Source organism: Zeugodacus cucurbitae, chromosome 2 (assembly GCF_028554725.1).
Source record: "Zeugodacus cucurbitae isolate PBARC_wt_2022May chromosome 2, idZeuCucr1.2, whole genome shotgun sequence".
NCBI lineage: Eukaryota > Metazoa > Arthropoda > Insecta > Diptera > Tephritidae > Zeugodacus > Zeugodacus cucurbitae.
Window position 1 is genome coordinate 22,376,821 of NC_071667.1, and position 22,438 is coordinate 22,399,258.

General features: G+C 32.1%; 2 protein-coding genes across 2 annotated transcripts in view; one reads left to right on the forward strand and one right to left on the reverse strand.

Annotated features, from left to right (window-relative positions):
- The first annotated feature begins 4,806 nt into the window (after positions 1-4,806).
- The window catches only part of LOC105215838 (uncharacterized), a 121,274-nt gene continuing 103,642 nt past the window's right edge, over positions 4,807-22,438 (forward strand). The window contains exon 1 of the mRNA XM_054233845.1: positions 4,807-6,324. The gene's annotated coding sequence lies outside the window, so the exon portion shown is untranslated. The remainder of the gene's footprint in view (positions 6,325-22,438) is intronic.
- LOC128919926 (tigger transposable element-derived protein 6-like) lies at positions 12,349-13,265 on the reverse strand. Its single transcript, XM_054225694.1, has 2 exons — positions 12,988-13,265; positions 12,349-12,790 (listed from the first exon to the last, which is right to left on the reverse strand). Exons 1-2 carry the CDS (start codon positions 13,263-13,265, stop codon positions 12,349-12,351), a joined length of 720 nt encoding a protein of 239 aa, XP_054081669.1.

Below are 22,438 nucleotides of genomic sequence, written 5' to 3' on the forward strand. Positions count from 1 at the left end.
GCCCTTCCTTACTTGTTTTTTGTAAAATTCGAAATCTTAATGTATACATGCAAAGTATACTATATACTAATCGGCTTATTAGATATAATTCAATTGCGATGGTGGTTAAATGTTAAAAAAATGTACTTTGATGGCTTAAAGAATATCCAAAATTGTAAGTTTCGGAGCCTTTTCGAGACAGACAAACAAAAAATCAAACCTTTCCTCTTTATAATATTAGTATAGAAGAATGGCACGGAAATCAGTACATATAAGTGGCACGCTACCGGAATTATTTTACATCAATACACAACCGGTGTGCATATATTTATATTTTTATAAGGAATTTAACTATTTTTATACTATCTAAAATTCCTAATTTAATAACATTTCATAAAATCAACTTATTTAAATTTATTCAAATGCAGACATCCTGCAGTTATTATGGCTGTTCTTTTTTTAAATAAATCCTGTTGCAATATTTCATTAACGCTTTCAGCAATAAGTGATTGTTATTAGCATATTCATATAATGACATTAACTTAGATTTATTGCGAAGATAAATTTTTGCTACCAAGCCATTTAACATAGTAAATGTTATATATCTGGATACTTGTAAATATGTATGTATATGCATTCAGATAAATGCATACACATTTTTAGCATTTAATATATATTAGATATAGTCAATGTCCACAGCTGTAAATCATGCAAATAAGGTGAAAGATAACAATCGCGTATTATTAATTACTTGTTGAACAAACATAAATATTTCACAGCGCAGTTTATTTTCCAGACGAACACGCGGATATTTTTGCAAATGTGCAAATGGCAGAAATGACAAATGCCTGTGAAAAAAAGCATGTATTGAAGAAACTTTGTCACTTTTATTTAAAGCACACGCAAATACACATCTGAAGTTCGTCGCTTAAGTCTTTGTGTGCGAGGCGTGCAATTAGTTGACGGCGCAAGCAAAAAGAGCGGGCGTTGAAATGAAGAACACCGCCGCCGCACAGTAGCTTAATTGTTATTGGATATAAATGAATTGAATGTATTGGAAATGACAGAGATTGCGACAGAAAAGCAAAATTCTTTAAACGCGAAACGCGCTCATATTTATTTATACAGTTCAGCGGCCAGCGGCCAGCGCACAGCTGCGCACGAAATCCAATGCAAATTGTGACGAACGCAAGCGCGCTTGTTGCTTTGCTTAATTGATTGAATCAATTCAATTTTATTTGTTATTATCGCTTTTTGATTGCATTGCTATGGCAGTTAGTTACACATTTTATTGGCAAGCTTATCTTGTAGCTGCCTCGTTTAATGCCGCAACTGGCAGTTAGAAATACATTTCGAATCGTTAAAATACCGAATGTATCATTTATAAAATGGCTGTAATGCCGTTGTGATGTTTAAAATGGCTTCGAAATGTGCTTTAATGAATTAATTGCTCGAACTGGCTTAGACACATACAATTATATTCATATATGGCCACAGTTGTGTGGTTTGAAAGCAGTTAGATAGGCAACTGGTTGTTGTGACTTTTTAATTACCATAATTGGCAGTAAATCCACTTGTAGGCTGGCGATTATCAGTAACAGCTGGCGTGTGTGTAGATTGTTTATGTCTGTGGCAAAGCTCAGCTTAGGCGTGATTAACGAATCGTTATGAATGTTTATGTAATGCATATACTTACGTAAGTTATATATATAAATATATGAGTGATATAGTCTTCAACTTATTTTTGAATCAAATATACTTATTACTAACACTATATCCGGTATAAATCGAATAATAAAATATTTCAAAATTCACAATTAATTTTGAAATATCGAGAAATTAGGTTTACCGAGAAAAACTATTTGAGTGTGGACATTTCAAAGTAGGTGCAACCTGAGCTTACAATCAAGACACTGCACTGTGTTATAAATCAATGTACTCATATGAATTTGGCTTCTAATGGCTTGCCTTTTTCTTATTTTCAGATGTGGAGATAATACTGGGTGGTAATGGTAATTGCCAAGGCAGAAACCTATTTTGAAGTGAAAGAAAAATCGAAATGCAAATATGATGACGGAATGTTTTAAATCGCTGTAATTGATATGTATTCCTTGTTGATTAATTTAAAATTTAATTTTGATGGAAAATGTGTTTTTCATTATATCACGATATGGATTTTTCAGACTACCCATTATAGTGGTGCACTTATATATATATATGAAATCAATCAAATAAATAGTATGGCAGCGATATATGATAACCTATTTCATCATTCATAAATTTCGATCTCATTGTAAAACGCAACTCAGGCCTTCACAAAGGTCCATAAGATCTTTCTAAACGTAATAAACGTAAATTCGAGTTTGTGATTTAACAAAAACGTTGAGTTCACATAAAATTTCCAGTATTTTGAGAACAAATTAGAATAACATTTTTTGAAACACATTAGAAAATATCAAATAAAAATTATACCAGATTTGGATATAATTACATCGATTAGCGAAATATATTCCAAAACAAGGTTCAACAGTTTCATTATTTGAAAAATATTGCTGAATTAATTTATAATTATAATAAATTTTAACTAAGTACTTCACCGACGGAAATTCATATTAATTTTTATACCCAAGCAAGTTAGATATATACCAAAGTGATCAGGGTGACGAATGGAATTCAAATCCTAATGTCTGTCTGTCCGTCCTTCCATCCGTGCGTGCAAGCTGTAATTTGAGTAAAAATTGAGATATCTTGATGAAACTTGGTACAAGGATCGCACAGCAAATGGGCATAAGTTTTTTGGGGAAGTTGGCGTAGTCCTGCCCTCTACTAAGTTTCTTGTACATATCTCGTAAACTCTTAAAGCTATATCAACCAAACTCTCTAAAGTCGTTTTTTTAGGTATTATCTTATACAGTTTAAAGTTGCAGGAAATCAGATTATAACCACGCCCACCTTCCATACAAAGGGAATGTTGAAAACCACTAAAAATGCTTTAATTCAGTAAGGAAAAACACCAGAAACCTTAAATTTTATCATAAAGAAGGTACAGAAAGCTGCACTCAAATTGATATACAAAATTTTAAATAGGCGGGGTTTCGTCCACTTATGTGTAAAAAACCATATCTCCGAAAATACTCGACCAATTTCAATGAAATTCGGTTAATAATATCTTCCTATTCCAAATAATATGTTATAAAAGTAGTCCAAACAGATTCACAACCACGCCTACTTCCCATATATCAGTACTTTGAAGTCGATTTGAATCGTGTACTTTACAATATATAAAGTAAGCACTAGTAAAGATATCAGAACACAACTTTGCATAAATACTGCACTTATAGAGTGGCATCGCCCTTCTAAAAACTAGCCGAAATCGAACCATAAGTATTCAAGGTCCCATATATCGAACGTGAGGACCTGAGTACTTCTAATAAATTTTTACCGATAATATATGTTAGTTAGTATTTTAAAGAAATTGCGAGGGAACATTTTTCTTCTACTAATATGTCTCCGTGCCAAAAATGAGTGCAATCGGGTCATAACTTCCCCTAGCCCCATATACCTAATATCATATCGGTTAATATGTGAAATATATCATCAAAATTTAGTGAGCTTATAGTCTTGTATGTAGTGCACCGTGGTGGTAAAAATAGTTGAAATCGGTCCTTGAATTACCCAGCCCCCATATACTATATATACTGATTTTTGTTTCCTAATGAACTTTATGCCTAATGTGTGGGTCAAATTGTAAGTTATATTAATAAAATTAATGTTCGGTTATTTGCTTAAATCCTATTTTATCATTAATAAATTTTGGCTAGACATCTCATTATATCTGATATTATTTACATTTATTACTAGATTTTAAAAGCTAGGCAGCTATTATTGTCTAAAAGCATGTATGTATGTACACATTACACTCCTCAGCGCACGCCATATTCCAGTATTGTTTGCATTTATTTATTGTTATTTTCCGCTCTTTAGGCTTATAATATTTTACATAATTCACAAACTTGTTTCATTGATTTATAGCTGCTATAACAATAATCGTTTCCAGATACAACGAACACGCCTTTTATGTTAATTAGGCAAATCGCAACGAGCGGCGCGCGGGAGTATAACGAAAACAATGGAAAATCAACAAAAAAATTAATAAATAATGGCAATAGCTTAGCAACAACAAAGTGGGCGCAACTACCAACAGGAATAAAAACAATCCAAAAGCAACTTGCTAAGAACGCTTACAACAAAAATAAACGAGTTTAGAGTAAGTAAAAAACAACGAACGTTTATGACCATACTAGTAAAGCAAACAGCCAGTAAGCCGTGCTAGCCGCAACAACCAATCAGCGGCGCGTTAAAAACACACACCACAAACTGAATGAGCGCGCGTATTGAACTGGTGCCGCGCGCATGTGTATGCGCGAACGGGTTGAGTGAGAGCGCGGTTATGAAATAAATATAAGTGAGCTTACGTGACGTAAGCGTGCGCAAACGTAAGCGACGTAAGTTCATCTTCCAACTGTGGCGCTCTCCGCTCAGCGGCCCGCTGGCTTAACGGAAAAGTGGGAGTTACCATAGCGCGCCGCCACCGCAATGGCTTTGAATGATGCGCGCGCGCCCGCTTGCAATGTGTATGTGTGCGCACACGCTTCTCGGAGTGGGTGTTAAAGTCGCACACACATATACGAACAACTTTGTATAATACATATGAGCTGCTCGCTTCTTATTTGCTTGCCGTCTCGTCACACTAACACGGACTGGTTTTTGGAATTTGCATTTTGCTTTTGCTGTGATCGGCGGCGCTTCCACTATGCAGCCCGACAACTCAGCGCTTACTTCGTTATTGTTCGTCGTTCGGTGCGCCGTTAAAGTTCTATTGCTTCTGTCTGGTGAATGCGCGCGCATGCTAAAAACAGTTAACAGTTAGTAGTTGCTATTAAATATGTACGCGTTGATGCTCAAGCGCGGTCGTAACGCACTTGCTTAGAGAGAAGCTAAGCTTGTATTGGACTGAATTTGGATCGCGCGTGTGATTCGCCGTCGTTATTTCGCGTTATTTACGCTTGATTGCGCCGCTTAAGGCGCTTAAGCCGCGCGCCCGTCGGTAGAAGTTTACTGGCAAGCAACTCACGCAAGCGCGTACATTTTGCGGGATTAGCGCCCGGTATGAGTGTTTGTGTCTGTGTGTAAAGAGTGCAAGGCAAATAAATAAAAACGAATTCAGATAGAAAGCCATGCAAACAAATAAAAAGTGTAATAGCAAACAAACAAAAATACAAAAAACTACAAAAATAAATAAAGAACTAAAGAAAATTAGAAGAAGCAGTAACAACAACAACAAAAACAAGCGCAATAAGAAAAGTGGCAGTATTTTTACATGTGGTTGGCTTAAAACTTCTGCCTTTAGTGCCTTCTCCACTCACATCGTACTCGTACATTACCCGTCAATATGCTGGTAACTGCTTTCCTTCGTCTACATCAACTGCTATAGCCGCTTCTTCGGCTCCACACACTAACCTTTTTGTTGTGTGTCTGCAGCTCCGTTTTGTTTTGTTCGTGTGCATGCAGTATGCATGTGCTTGCTCGCCTCTTTTGCGCCAGTTAAAGGGTTCTCGCCGGTCTTATCGTTGCCGGTTGTGCGCTTTGGTTCTGCTTTTCAGGGGGCAGCTTTGCTTTCTTCGCGCGATCGTGTCGGTAGTGTGTGTCGAGGTTTGAACGCATGCAGTCGGTGTGCCGCGAACGCCGATTAGAACGTTTTGGTAAATACATACATTTCGTGCCAACGAAGTAGCAAGAGCATTCGTGTTGCACTCAAAGGATCACACTTGTGTTGAGTGACAGTGTTTAAGGTGTTTTAGAAAAAAGAAATTAAAAACGAAGTGGATTTGAGTTATGGCAAATAAAATGAGTGCCCCTAAGATAAGAGTTGTCTTGTGTTGACATTAAGCGAAAGCGTGAAATCATTTTGCCGTGCAGTGATAACGGAAATACTAAGAAACGGTGGTACGAGCAGAATGTGCCTGGAATAAAGTACCCAAAATTGAATGAAAAGTGGAAAATAATTTTTTTATGAAAATTAAAAAAATAAAAAAAATATATTTTTATATCTGAAAAGAAGAAAATATTTATATAAAAGCATTTGAATCAAAAATACTGTGAAATACTGTGCGAATATATTCAATAATGTGCTTGTGCTGAAAAATAAAATTAAATAAATTACATCAGAATTACATAAATAGATAAATATATGGTTGTGCTGAAATGGGAAAATGACTGCATTTTAAATGCAATGCTCAATACAAAATGAAACATTAAAAATGAAGTGAAACTCGTGATTTATAGGTAATTAATTTTTTTGTGCATAATAGTAACTTCTATAACATACATTTGAAGAAATAATAGTCAAATTTATAAATAAATAAATTTTTTTTATAAAAAAATATGAAAGAAATGTTTTCTTACTTAACTCAGACCATTCGTCATTAACAAATTGCTCAGATTTCAACTTATTTTCTAATTATTAGTGAGTAATCTTTTAATGAAGTAGTTTTTATATATTTTTTTTTTCGTAAAAATTGTTGTAAACATTTATGTTGTTAAACGAAATTCTAAGAATTGAAAATTATTTATTTACGACATTGCTGGACATCCTTTGCAAAAAAATATACTGCTTCTTTTATAGAAAAAGAAATTATCAGTTTCACTAACTCTTTAAAATTATGAAAAAATATGAAACTTTACACATATTTCCGTGTAAAAATTTATTTAAGGAAAAAATATAAAAAGAATTTTATTATTACACTGTTTCACACTCGGCTGGATATTAAACTGAACTAATGTTTTTCGGAAGATTGAGCCATAAGTAAAAAAATGAAAAAAAAACGATTTTCGAAGTAAGCGTCTAAAATCGAAATATCTGCCTACGAAGTTTAAAAAAAGGCCTATAACAAATTATTATTAATTACAGGATATAGTTACTAAAAATCAATCAGTTACTAAATCAAAATGTGGATACAATCGAAGTATTCTTCTTAATTTAATGGTGTATACAATCCTATATGACAGATCTTGAGAGCGGTTAATGTTGGATGTTCGAAAAAAATAATAACCTCATATTTCGAAATATCTAATTTTTGAAAATTTGAGTATGGTTAAGAGCTCTTGATTCAGAAATGCGTATTTATACAATTATAGAAAACTTCCTGGGAAAAACACTTAAATGAAAAATTATTTACATATCTTTGAAACAGAAGAAATATGCATATAAACCAAATAGTTGTATACCAAATATTCAAAAATTGTGCCAGTATTTTTATAAATATAAAATTTATATTATTTTGTCAAATATCCAACTTTGACAGCTTATATCATCTATATGACTTGATCGAATATTTTTATTCACCGTTGAAATAAGACAATGAGTAACTTACATACAATAATTAATAATTAGCTAAATTTCGAAATTCGAAGGTGACTATTTCGATTGCGAAGGCTAACTACGAAAAACGGAGAACATACATATTTTTACTTATGACTCAATCTCCCGGAAAATTTTGATTTGATCCAATACCTACAAAAAAGTCGAATTTATTGTATAATGTTATTGACCAACAATATTGATATGTATTTAAAACAAATATATGTTGAAATATTTTCGCCTTTTAAATTCAAATATTTTTAAATACTTGTTTGTTTTTAAATACTTGTTTGTTTAATTTTTGTAATTCGGTGATTAATTTTCCTTTTAATTAAATAAAACAGACCTATTATACTACAATCGCGCTTTCTTCTGCATTCTGCTTTTGCTGTGATGCGAAGCTGCTTATTTTACAAAAATAATTAACTTCTTTACAATAAATTGCTTCATTTAACAGACTAAACATTCTTATAAATTATTATGTTTATAAACTAATGCTATGTGTCTTAAAATATATTAAAAATTTGTAATGATGATAAAATTCATTTTTTTAACATAATGTTAATACTCAACAATTATTATCCTACATACATTACATTAGCTTAACATTCAAGGCAGTTGATATTAGTAGATTTTCACACTGTCTTCTAAATTTACATAAAAATGGTACAATGGCACACTTGTTTCTCCAGATTTAATCTCTCGTGAATTTTTTGATGAAGGAAAACTGTATAAATAATAGAATTTTGTTGACTATTTAGATTAAATAGAGGCAAAGAAACCAAAGTGTATTTTTAGTGTAGGAATTTATACGGACGATAAGCTTACGCTTTGAATATATAATGAAGCATCTCCAAATAAGAACAATCTCATATAAATTTTTAGATGTTTGAGGACTTATTGATTCTTTTAACTAAAAAATAGCTTTAATTTTGTTTGAAAAATTTTACTAGGAATATTTTTTAATATTTTAAATTACTTTTTTAACAAATAAAATGAATATTTAGCTAGCTATAGGCGCTTCAAAAATTTTACAAAATCTACTATTATTTTCGAAACATTTTGTAGGTATATCAATTAAATATCAAATAGTTAGACTTGAATGCATGAATTGCTGCCTTTATTGGCCTGATATTTTTACGTCAATGAATAATCAAACTTATATCAAAAGAATACACGAGATTTCTATACCCATCATTGCATTATTTTTACTTTCCGAACTTGATATGCATCACAGTTGTAATTGTGATCCTGTATTACATTAGAAAAAACTTTAAAGAGCTATATAGATAGATACATGTATATACAGTGGAACTTCCATAACTCGAACTTCTATTCCTCGAAGTTCTGAATAACTCGAACTCTTGAAGAGGCAATAGAGTGCAACTTTCATACAAATTTCCTTCCATAAATCGAACTTTTTGGTTAGGACATAATACAAAATTTAAAATTTTACTATCGAGGCAGAATTTTAAAAGAGTCCCTCTATATTGTACGGAGGCAAACAAAAAATATAATATTACTCTTATGGATTGCATAAATCAGCTAACAAAGGCATGGGACATATAGGTCAAGACTGCAACAAACAAAATTACAGAATACATGTTTTAAAGTATGTACATAATACTTTATGCGAAGTTAATAAATAGAACAGTGTATAAATCTATATTTTACAGATTTTTGAAAATTTATATGTTTTAATGAAAATTCTATAACTCGATGTCTCTCTAACTCGAAATTTTTTTGTGCATTATGGTGATTCGAGTTGGAGAAGTTCCACTGTATTTTAAAAATTAAGCAAAGTGTTTAAGTGGCGCTCAACTCAATATTAAGACAACGGTGTTATGGCAAAGCAATAAAATTTTATAAATTTCTAACGCTACAAGTGTTTATGCCAATGCAGAAATGCAAAAATTCCATTGAAAAAACTGCAATTTATTAAATTAATAGCAAAAGGCAGAGCAAATCACCACACATTAGCGCCGTGTGGGCGACAGAGCGCATGGCATTGAGTGCTTTGATTTGATTGCAATTATTTGCAAAATGCGCGATTTACCCACACACAACGCACACATGAGCGCAGCGAGTACGCAGCTGGAGTCTTTTGTACAAGGCGGCAATAAAGTGCAGTCCGCAATGTGGCAAGTGCAGTGAATGCTCAATTTCACACACACATGTGAGCAAATGAGCACTGTTAGGTGCATATGTGGTATGTGTGCTGCGAGTGCATAACTGTAGCTAATGTCGGTGTCAAACTGTTGACAGTGGCAATTGCAGGCAGTTAACGATCAATCAATCACTCACTGTGGCCGGCATTGCGCTGTGATAACTGTGAAGCTGTGCGCGCGTGCATATGTGTGTGTGTATGTGAAATGGGGAGCCAATGAGTGGGGTTCACATGTGATATAGATGCATATATGCATATGTGTTGGTGTAGTGAAGTAGCGACGGCGGCGGCAAGCGTCAAGCTGTGCGCGACGTCAAATGCCGTTAGCTGTTTGATTTTATGACGGAAAAATTGAAAAATAGTATGAAATATTAAAAGCAGTGTAATGACTTAATCAATTAATGAACGCTGTGCGCAATCAATCAAGTTGGAAAACGTTTGCAGTTTAATATAAAATCATGAAAATTCTAAATCTGTTTTAAAAATTAATTTAAATATTGTAAAATATATAAAATTATTATATATTAAAATTTTGAAGTACAAAATTAAATTATTTTACATATACAGAAGTAATAAGATTTTTAAATATTTTTTGGTTTTAAATTTTTTGTAATGAAATTAAATACTTTTTCTGATAATTTGATAAAAACCACGAAATATAGAGAACAATTTTAAATAAATTTTAATAATGAAGGTTCTTAAACCAAAGTTAAGTAGTTATATTAAAATTTTAAAATTAAATTAAAAAAATTATTTTATAAAAAATGCAGAAAAACATGTAATTTATTGTTTTTTTTCTTTTTTTGCGTGTATTGCTTTTAACCACCAGCATTTTCTAGGCGTTAACTTTGTTTAATTGCTGTTATAAATGTGTGAGATAAGAATGTTGGCGTGAAAATGATTTATTTCGCTATTAAATGCAAAGAGATTATAATCAAATAGGTTGTTAAGAAAACGTAATAAAAACTAAAATGATTGAATGTACAAAGGTGAGCATAGATAGTTTAACGCCATTGCAGGAAAAGTTATAATTAAAACGAATTTGCGAAATTGAGTGTGAAAAATGGTTAATAGATGGAAAACTAATAAGAAACTACAGTTAACTAATAGAATTTAATGTGATAAAAAATAAATAATTAATAATCTATACTACTATTATAAAGAGGAAATACTTGTATGTATGTTTGTAATGAATAGACTCAAAAACTACTACGCCGATTTCAAAAATTCTTTCATTATAGACTAAGCAATAATTAGCTAGAATCGCAACTTTCTGGATATAGTTCCCAGGTATCAAAAAGACGCCGTGATGGAGAATCTTAATCTGAAACTGAAAATCGTCTTGCAAGTCATTCTCTTCACATCGCAATCGCGTGCCAGAGAGTAGAGTAACGAGCGCTCGCAGCTGCTTGGACCGTTTTCACACGGGCAATTTTTGTCGCGGCAATTCTTAGTTTTATAGGAGAGGGGGCGACCAAGGGAAGCGAGAGAGAGAGAAATTCTCGTCTCTTCGTCGCCCCCTCTCCTATAAAACTAAGAATTGCCGCGACAAAAATTGCCTGTGTGAAAACGGTCTTGCTGAATAAAATTTCAAAACCTCCCAAGTACGCGCTTGAAAGTCGAGCGCAAGGGTGTGCAGCGGTTTGAAGAACAAAATATTGGAAATATACAAGCTCGCACTAGGGCGTCGAACGTCGTTGGGAACGCACAGAAAGAAAGACAACGGACACCAAAGACTAGAGGTCGTAATCAAGTTTTAGCTCATTGCAAATAAAATATAATTTCATGTTTGAATTTTCCTCATTTTACTTTTTTAAAATGAATGTGTGGGACAGTGTGTATAAGTGTGTAAAAACTTATAACTTTTGAAATGTTTGTTTAAACCCGTGCGAAGCCGGAGCGGTCTGCTAGTATTAAATAAAGTAATAGATATAGGTTTGTTTCAACAGCTCTGGGGTTTGTAAACAGCTAAAATATCTTGAGTTTTCAAGTCTATTGTTGCTCGCATAGGTAGATTGATTGAACTGACTGTCAGTCAGAACGTTATCATATGCATCATAGTGATCATTTTAAGTATAATTATATATAATTTCATATGAAATAAATTTCAATTAAGAATATTCGCAAACAGTTTAGCATAAAATATATTTTGTTTAGAACTAATAAGTAAAAAAAAAAATTTAATAACGTATAATCAACTGAAAATGCTGCCAATTCAATTTTTAAATCGCTAGATAACGCAATGACAACGCGATTTAGCGCTCAATTGATTTTTAATGGCACACAATTTGCACTGTCGATTGCATGCCACGCGCACAAATAAATGTGCGACACTTCAATTTGCTAGGCTCTCAATAACTTTGCCAGAGTTTTTTCTCACATTTAATTCGATTAAAGGCAAATGTGGCGAACGCATTTAACTGCGCGACTGTGAGATAAGCTAAATTGACAATAATTCGATAGACAAATGCATGCAATACATATTTTATTGCTGACCAAATGCAATTGGTGAATATATACATAGACATCATTACATATGGATATGAGCAAACATATACAGTAGAATCCGGTTATTATGACATCGAAAGGAATTGACAAACACGTCATAATAAGCGGACGTCATACAAAGCGTTTTGTGAAATGAAAAACTTTTTTATGTAAATATGTATGTACTTAAGCACTTTAATACAGAAACATAGTAATTAAATATGTATACATACATATAAAATCGAAATCAAAATTGTACGTAATCAGCACATTATAACACATACAAGTGTATATTTTACTGTAAGTAATCTGTAATTTTTGTCTGCTTTTGTTTTTTCATTTTATTGTAAAAACAGTCTCTAATACTATTGTGTATAGAAGACATAGCTATGGTCAAATTATCATTTTCAATATTGCTGTGAACAAATCGTGATAATAATTCTGCAGCTTTTAATGCCTCTTCTGCGGTAGGTAATGGTTCTGCCTCGACTTCCTCTTCCCCATCACTTTCGAGTTGTTTCTTAGCACTAATGTTCTGTACGATATTTTCATCGTTGGGTTCTTCGGATGTGAGGAGAGGGCTATCGACGTCAACATAATCTTCCCACATTTCCGGTGCTGCTAAAGAATCTGAATTTAGGTTTCGTGACCACAAAGATAAAGGAATGTCATCATCTTCATCGAATTCATGTTCTGATATTTGAATAGGTAAACCGTCGTGGCTTTCAATGAATCCTGCATGTTTGAAACAGTTACGAATGGTACTTTGTGACATTTTATTCCAGGCATCATTAACCATCAGAATTGCATCTAGCACCGTTATTTTTGTAGAAGAGTTGTTTTAGCATCAAGACAGTTAATCATTTTGAGCACTAGGTTCTTCCTAAAATTCGTTTTGAGTGATCGTATTATTCTCTGATCCATTGGCTGCAGTACTGATGTTGTATTCGGCGGAAGGAAAGCAAGTGTTATAGATTTTAAATCAGTAACATTTGGATGCGCCGGGAAATCATCAACCAGCAATAGAATTTTTTTCTTCTTCTTCACCAAATCACGATTCCAATCACGAAGCCATTTTTCAAAAAGTTCTGACGTCATCCAAGCTTTACGATTGTTAGCATAATCGACAGGTAATGATTTGACACTTCTAAAACATCTTGGTTTTTGTGACTTTCCAATAATGAGCAATTTTTTTTTCTCTGTGCCACTCATATTAGCTGCAACCATGACAGTTATTCTATCTTTCGACAACTTACCTCCACTACAATTTTCACCTTTAAATTTTAAAGTTTTATCGGGCATTAATTTGTAAAAAATTCCGGTTTCATCAGCATTAAATATCTCATCATCAGAAAATTGTCTTCGTAAATTCGGCCACACAGATATCAACCAGTTTGTTGTTGAATTTTGATCAACAGACGAAGATTCACCGACAATTTTTCCCGCCACAATGTTATGTCGAACTTTAAAACGACTAATCCAGCTTGCAGAACAATTGAAGTCGAGAATACCAAAACGCGCGGCAAAACCATTTGCATTTTCCTGTAGCATAGGGCCGCTGACAGGTATTCCTTTGTTTCTCATGTTTTTAAACCACTGAATTAATGCTTCATCAACATTTTCTTGTCGTGATTTTCGAAGCCTCTTCGGTTTCAAAACATTTGAATTGAACGATTGCTTAATGCGGTTCTTGTTTTTAAAAATCATTGAGATTGTCGAATGACCCACGCCAAATTCCTTTGCGAGACATGCGTTAGATTCTCCATTTTCTAATTTGCATATTATTGCACCCTTCTCCTCAATTGTAAATGCTTTACGTCGTTTCGATGACATTTTTTCACAGTAACAAACAAACAAGAATGCGTGACGTTCAAGTGTCAATTACTCACTGAGACTCAAAACAAAAACGAGCCACGTGCCGAACGGCGTCGGGAATCAACGAACATTGCGGGAGGTGTAAATAATCATGTCAGTCATTCTAACCGGACATAATTTATTAAAAATGGGTCATAATAAGCGACATGTCACTGTAAGCGAAGTCATTATATCCGACTTTTTTATACAGAATTTTATATGAAAACCAAACTTCGTAGGGTAATTACGTCATAGTAACCAGTTGGTCAATATAGGCGGAGTCATAATAAACGGATTCTACTGTAACTCTAGCGATCGCATACGTAATGTTTTTATACTATCTCATTATGTTGCATAGAGTATAATAGTTTGTACACCTAACGGTTCTTTGTAACACAAACGAGTAAGATATAGAATTATATATACCAAAGCGATCAGGATGACGAGTAAAGTTGAAATCGTCTTATGGGTAAATCTCTCAGAAGTTCTAAAGAAATTCAGATATTATGGTTTCTTTATAATAGTGTGTCTCTGTGTCAAAAAGGACAAAATCGGGTCAATATTTCCGCTAACCCCCATATACTTGATATACGGTTTATCGAACTTCGGTGGACTTTATGAAATGAAGTGAACGTATAATCTTGGATGGAATGTAGCTTGGTGGCAAAAATAGTTGAAATCGGTTCAGGAATTACCCCAGTCTCCATTTATTATATATACTTATTTTCGTCGATTATACGGGGCAAATTGAGTGTTATCTTAATAAAATTAAATAGATAAATTACGAGAATATAAAATGTTCGGTTACACGCGAACTTGATACTCCCTTACTCGTTGTTGTTCTCTTGCAGTGCAGTTGGAATATTTCCTCGCTGACATCATTCATGTTGCACGTGAGTGCATCCATATAAATAAAGTAACTAAATATATATCTGTAGATATCGGTATGTGTATATTTATATCACTTACCAACCGTTTGTGTGACGATAAGACATTATGCTAATTACTATGTAAATATATATGCATACTTCTTAAGCATTGCTTGCATCCCCATATACGACATATACACACACACATTCAAGTACTCTCTGCTTGACGGGTAAATACATACCTACATACACTTAATTGCATACAAATACTTACTCTACATATACACTTAAATGCGCGTACATCAGCAAATAATTGTAACTGTTTATTTACATATGTACATATGTAATGCAATGTTTGTACATAGATATATAACAACAGTCAGTTTATTTACTTACACTCTCATTTATTTTACTCCATATTTTATTTAATTTAATTTTTTTCACTTCTCATATCCATTTGTGCGCTTACGTGTGTGCGTTTCTTGTTGTTCTTGTTCTTTACTGTTTATTTGTTCAAGTTGTAAGTGTGAAATTGCATGTGTAAACTGTTATTTATAATCAGATTTATTTCACAAAGTTTGATAAATAAATTAACGATAAGCGGTTTATCTAAGTGTGTGGCGCGTACAAGCGCAAAATCGGCGATTATATTGAATTAGAAATGTATTTGGGATTGTTGTAAATCATATATGCATATATTATACATGTTGTAGTACAGTGTAAGTGTAAGAAAAATTAAATTTCAATTTCAAAGATGACTATAGTTTAAAATGCAGCTTGTTTCGATTATATTGGTCGACAGTAGTTCCAAAAGCATACATTTTTTTATAGATAAAGAGGAAGGAATTGAAAAATATGACTCAAGTTGCGGGTCTAGATTTATATCTAGCAAATCCGATGTTATTAATATCTTAGCTAAAAGTAATTTCTTTAAATCAAGAAATGCTTTAAATCTGTACTAAACTGTATAAAGATTCATACCGCATTGACGGAGTAATACATGATTATACGACAATCTCTTCAGAGTGGGAACAAGCTGGTGCTGGTGTCGTTAAAGGAATACGGGAGACGTTGGATATCAATCTGTACCTGTGCGACTGCGAGATCTTTCTGGCCTTTGGTGGATCGTAGGAGATTCACTGAGATATTTGCTCTTAGTAAGGTTCAGCTGGCTTTGATGATAGGAGTCATCACTGGCCATTGTCTGATGGGGTTACATGCCGTGATGCTAAATATTCTAACGGATGCAAATCTGTTCATTGTCCAGCTTTCGCTAGACTGAGGCGAAAATATCTTGGCAGGAAGATATAAACTTCGAAGAACCAGCTGAAGTATCCCGACTACAAATTAGTTGCCTGTACAAATTCGTGAATGGCTCAAAGCGCTTTGTCGTTACTTGAGTGTCTTGGGCATCCATTTTGAGGAGTTTGCGGTAACACAAAAGACTGGCTTTAGCTGTCCAAGTAAGAGGTATTGTGTCACAGGAGATCAATCACTCTGACCTAACCTATAGGTACTCTTATCATCTCTCTCCATTATTTAATCGGTTTTTCATTCCTTATGAATGTATGCATGTAAAAAATACTTGGAAAATAGCCGTAAAATAATAATAATTTTAAGTTTCACTAGTTTCGGGAGACCAAATTTGTTGATATTAGAAAAAAAATTAATAAAAAATTCATTTGTATTCATTGCTTACTTTATGTGTAGCAGCCGCAAGGGTTAGACGTATTTTTATGAGCTTGGCGATGTCCAAACCACCATATTCGCCAGACATCACCACGTATGATGTTTTCCTATTTCCAAATATAAAGATAACCTTAAAGAGCTTTTATTTTTAAAGCAAACGAGAAATCGCTGGAAAAGCCAAAGGCTACACCAAAAATTTAATTTGAGATGTGTTTCAACGATCGGAAACAGCACTGACATAAATCCATAATCTCGTTTGTGGATCACTTTAGAGGCGACATCATTAATGTTGACGAATTAATAAATATTTTTTACTAAAAACGAAAATTACCATTATTTTTTGAACACACGTCCTATTTGCCGAGGTTCTCCTTCCTCCTCCAAAGGAAGTTAGGAGCAGGTCTTTTAATTAATTATTATTACAATCCAGTTATGATCCGGTTAATTAAAGAAATTTTATTACTCTGAAAGTCTACTTAAGATTTTACCTAATCTATATAGGTTTGCTTCTGTAGATAGTATTGCTGTATCCCCTCTTCACCTAGAGTATTGAAAGAGAAGAAAAGAAATGAAGAGAAAATGAATAAGTGTTTCTTCGACTTATCTTCATCACAATTAATAATTAATAACTATTAGCTAAGGAGTACAGTTTAGACAGAAGCTGCCAGAACTCCACATTCAGTGAAACTTTTTTCTTAACTCCAACGGAAGTTTCGTCGCTTTTCCCCAAAAGTTAACTTCATTTCCCGTTAAAAGAAGAAAGTCCACATTTGCTTACATTTATTTATATGCATAAATGTATCCAAGTACAAACATATGTACATATATATATGTAAATAAAAATATACAAGTAGCAAAGCGATGCATGTACTTGTCGTAAATACTATATATATATATATTTTTGTGTATATGCAGCTATGTCTATATGTAAATTAGGCATGCCTGCGCTGTAACTCATATCGCACAAAGCAGCGCTTCATTGTCAAGTAACCTCATCGACATTGTTCGATTTGACGTTTCAAGTGTCTTTTGTGTGATCTATGATTGTGTCTGGAGCCAACTGCATACATTTTTCTACAATTTATTTTATTTTTTTTTGATTTGTTGTTGGTTTTTTTACAGAATTTTTTATTTTTTCATTCCTTAAATTTTTACATTTTTACTGTTACGGGACTACAAGCGTTGTCTCAGTTATTTTACGAATGTTTCTGTGTTTTTTCAGCAGCACTCCTTCATTTAGTGAACTTTATCTGCTGACTTTATATTGTTATCAGTTTTTTTAATGTTTCTTTTTGGTTCTGATGAAAGCTGTGATTCGAAAGAAAGTGGCGCTCTAGAGACAATTTGGGTACTAGAAATGAGCAATTGTTAATTTTTTTATATTACTCCTTTTTGAATGTGAAACATGTGATCGAATCGAGTGGATCACTCAGTAGAAAATCTGCTCAAATTGGAAGAATGTTTAATACTGTTTACAGACTACATATTTTTTTATTATGTATTACACACACTTCATCACTTATCAATATCAATGTACAGCAGAATGTTATCCGGCATTATAATGTACTCAGAAATATATTATTTTTATAAAATAATAAAATTTCCATATACTGAGGCGTATCACTTTAAGAGCCCGTGTATTTGCCTAACTCCAAACCGACTACCATTTGCAATAAATTCCCTACTTCCATTAATATTCCAATGCTATTCTGGTACACTCATATCTGTTATTATACAAGTGTTTTATTTATAACCATATTTAATTAATTTTTTTTGATAGCTTTTAGTTATTTTATTTATTTACGCTTCTCGACTATTTCAAGAGTAAATAATTTCAAGCATTCTCCCACTTACATGCTTATTGTTTATTTACTTTACTTTTGCTGTTGTTGTTAACAATGGATATACTTAGTTTGTAGCTTCATAATAAGTAGTAAATAAGTAAACAAATAAGTGAGATGAGTTTACTTACAAAAGAGTAAAAGTGTACTTGTAGTACTACAAAGTACTTGAAAATACTACTCACATTCCGCGAGGCTTATTTATATGCCTACTGACTGTGATTTTTTTATTTTTAATTTATTTTTTGTTATATTTTGGGCTTTTCCCAAGATATGGACGCTGCTGAAATTTGCTTGTCATTGCGTCGAAAAAAATTTATTTAAAGTTTTGTTTTTTGCTTGAAAGGGAGCTCTGGTGGCTATTGGTATTTGGGGCTTTTAAGCTTGATTTCAAACAAGTTTGAACACACTCATAACTTTAAAGAACTTAGAATATTGAAAATCGTTCTGTCCAAATATGAAAAGTAAGTGCTCAAAGACTAAGTTATGCCTTGCTTTAGTTACCAACCAAAATCCTACTGTCTTATCCTTCACTTGGTACTCACTAATATGTAATGCAAATAGCCCATATTTCTTTTCATATTTATTTCACCGTTATAACTGGTTTAACCGGTTTCAACTAACTTATTTAATGGCTGTTATGTTAATGTTAAATAGTATGTCTAAGTAAATAAATTCAATATCCATTATTTTATTGTATTTTCACGCCCAAAGTCTGACAAGTGCGAAATTCCATTTAATCGCTATTTTCTAAAATTATAATATTTTTCATTAATGCTGTCTAACATTTTCTAAATTTAGCAAATCTAAAAATATTTTAGTTTGTAAAAGTGTTTACTGAATTACTTAGCGTTTAGTCACATTGTAAGCATAGTACCAATAGAATAGCAGTCCACCGTTTTGAAACATTTAAAAGCTATTAAGATCTTTGCCTGTCTGATAAAATAAAATATTTTTAACTAAAATATTGTCGGTTTATTCATTGTGGAGTTTCTTAGTTTTCACACTTTCGGCATATACCATTAGGGTGTTCCAATTTTAGTTGGCAAAAAATTGGCTTCTATGAACAATTAATTAAAATTAAAATTAAAATTAAAATTAAATTAAATTAAAATTAAAATTAAAATTAAAATTAAAATTAAAATTAAAATTAAAATTAAAATTAAAATTAAAATTAAAATTAAAATTAAAATTAAAATTAAAATTAAAATTAAAATTAAAATTAAAATTAAAATTAAAATTAAAATTAAAATTAAAATTAAAATTAAAATTAAAATTAAAATTAAAATTAAAATTAAAATTAAAATTAAAATTAAAATTAAAATTAAAATTAAAATTAAAATTAAAATTAAAATTAAAATTAAAATTAAAATTAAAATTAAAATTAAAATTAAAATTAAAATTAAAATTAAAATTAAAATTAAAGTTAAATTAAAATTAAAATTAAAAATCATTTAAATTTAAATTTACAATTAATTCCTAACTAAGCCTAAATTTATTTTGTCGCCTTTTAACAAAGTTGCATACATACATACATTTTAACAAAGTTGCTATTATATATTGTTCACATAACGGTTGTTCGTAACACCCAAAGCTAAACGAGTTAGATATAGGGTTATATATACCAAAGTGATCAGGGTGAAGAGTGGAGTTCAAATCCGAATGTCTGTCTGTCCGTCCGTCCGTCTGTGCAAGCTGTAACTTGAGTAAAAATTAAGATATCTTGATGAAATTTGGCACATAGGAAGGTTGTTTTCGAAAATGAGCAAAATCGGACCACTGCCACGCCCACAAAATGGCGAAAACCGAAAACACATAAAGTGCCATAACTAAGCCATAAATAAGGCTATGGAAATAAAATTTGGAACATAGGATCGTATTGGGGAGGGGCACATTTGGATGTAATTTTTTTGAAAAAGTGGGCGTGACCCCGCCCTCAAATAGGTTTTTTGTATATATCTGGGAAACCAATAGAACTATATAAACCAAACTTTCTGTAGTCGTTTCTTTTAGCCATTTCCTTATACAGTCCGACCTCCCATACAAAGGTTAGGTTGAAAATTACTAAAAGTGGGTTAGCTCACTAACGAAAACCGTCAGAAACACTAAATTTCACATAAGAAATGGCAGATGGAAGCTGCACCCAGATTTTTTTATAAAATGAAAATTGGGCGTGGCGTCGCCCACTTATGATTCAAAAACCATATCTCAAGAACTACTCGACCGATTTCAATGAAACTTGGGTTGTAAAAGTTTCCTTACATCCCAATGAATGAGGCCAAATCGCTTCACAACCACGCCTAATTCCTATATACCAGAACTTTGAAGACGATCTGAATCGTTTACTTTACAATATATAAAGTAAGCACTAGTGAAGATATCGGTGCAGAACTTTTCATAAATACTACGTTTATAGTGTGGCAGCCTCATTCTAAAAATCTCCGAAATCGGAAGATAGGTTTTTAAGACCCCATATATCGAACACGAGGACCACGGTGCTTCTAACCTAATATTATGGTTTCCAACTTTCAATGGACTTTATACAATATACATGAAGAATTTGTGGGTCAAATTGTGTATTATATAATATTAATTAAGTTAAATAAATAAATTGCGAGAGTATAAAATGTTCGGTTACACCCGAACTTAGCCCTTCCTTACTTGTTTTAATTCACTATGAAAATATGAACCATTAGAAATAACTCGAACGTCTCATAAAAGAAAGCATTATGAGTTGCAAGCTAAATTTAAAGTGTTAATACTGACTGTTCTATCTGTCTGCGTAAATATTGACAGGTTTCACAGCTATGCGTGAACATGTATGTATGTATATAATAGTATTAATGCATACGCGTAAATCATTAATCATATTTGATTGGTATTGAACGCACTCCAATGAAGGCAAAGGCAATTATTTATTGTTTGTAGTAAAAATTAAGAAAGAAATAGAGTAAAAACACATACAATTATGTATATGTTTAGTGTGGATATGAATATGAAATAACGGGGGTCAAAAGGTAACACTTAGAAATTAAAAGAAAAAAAAAAACAGCAAAAAGAAAACTTTATTTGTTGGAAGTAACAGTAATGGAAATTAATGAAGAGTTGTTAAAAAAATGGTATAAATATATTTATAAAAAAAAATGCCACAATAAAATAAATAAATAAATGAAATAAATACATTAATTATAATAAATATATATTTTCCAAATAAATGATAAATATAATTTTTTTTATAAATATATTTTAACACTCCCAAACGTAGTTGAAATGCAATTAATATCAATCACTAACTTGAAGCTCTTTAAAATTATTTGAATTTTTTTTTATTTCTTATCATCAGTATTTTTCTGTATTTTTGTTGTTTTTCGCTCAATCATCTACGAAACAATTTTTTCTAATCCAAATTTTCTATTATTGCCTGCTTATGTTTTATGTATATTATTCTCACTTGAGTATTCATTTATCAAGATCGGTTTTTTTGCTGAGTTTTTGTTGCTTTTTGGTTTTTTTTTTACCAATGCATAACATCAGCATCATTATCGCTTATTCAACAAAACAAATACGCTTTCATACTCATTTCTATACTCACACACACACATGCGCGTATGAACTGAGTTAAGTGTGCAATAGCGTTCGTGTAAGCTTTTGTAGTTGTGCGCTTACAATTGCGATTGAATTACGATTACAATAATTGATAAGCAACACAATAATTCAGCTTTGTGCATCATTTTATTTGTCAGTCAATTGTAAGGAGTTGCTTGCTATTTGCCTGGCCTTTGTTAGATTTTTAATTATAAATACGAAAGACTTATGCAACGAACTTGTTGATGGGAGTAAATTATAAGCGCTCGTATATATTTACACCATGTAAAAATGCATAGAAAGCAAGGGTGAGGGTGGTTAATGAAATTGAGAATTCAATGGAATATTTGCGTTAAATAATAAAAAGTTGGTTGAGCAGCTAATAAGGCACTGTTGAGCAATGGGAGTGTTAATATTGAAATATATTTTTATAGAATATTTAGTATGTTATTTAGATTTAAATATCAGAACTGGTGAAGAGGAAACAATAAATTATATGTTATTAGAACCGTCATTCTTCTTAATAATATGTTTTTATGTACATATG

Excerpts from the sequence above, each read along its gene's own strand:
- LOC128919926 (XM_054225694.1), bottom strand. The coding sequence starts at position 13,265 with ATGAGTGGCACAGAGAAAAAAAAATTGCTCATTATTGGAAAGTCACAA. Across the intron at positions 12,791-12,987 it reads CCGCCGAATACAACATCAGT|AGGATTCATTGAAAGCCACG; the intron begins ACTGCAGCCAAT and ends TTTCAAACATGC.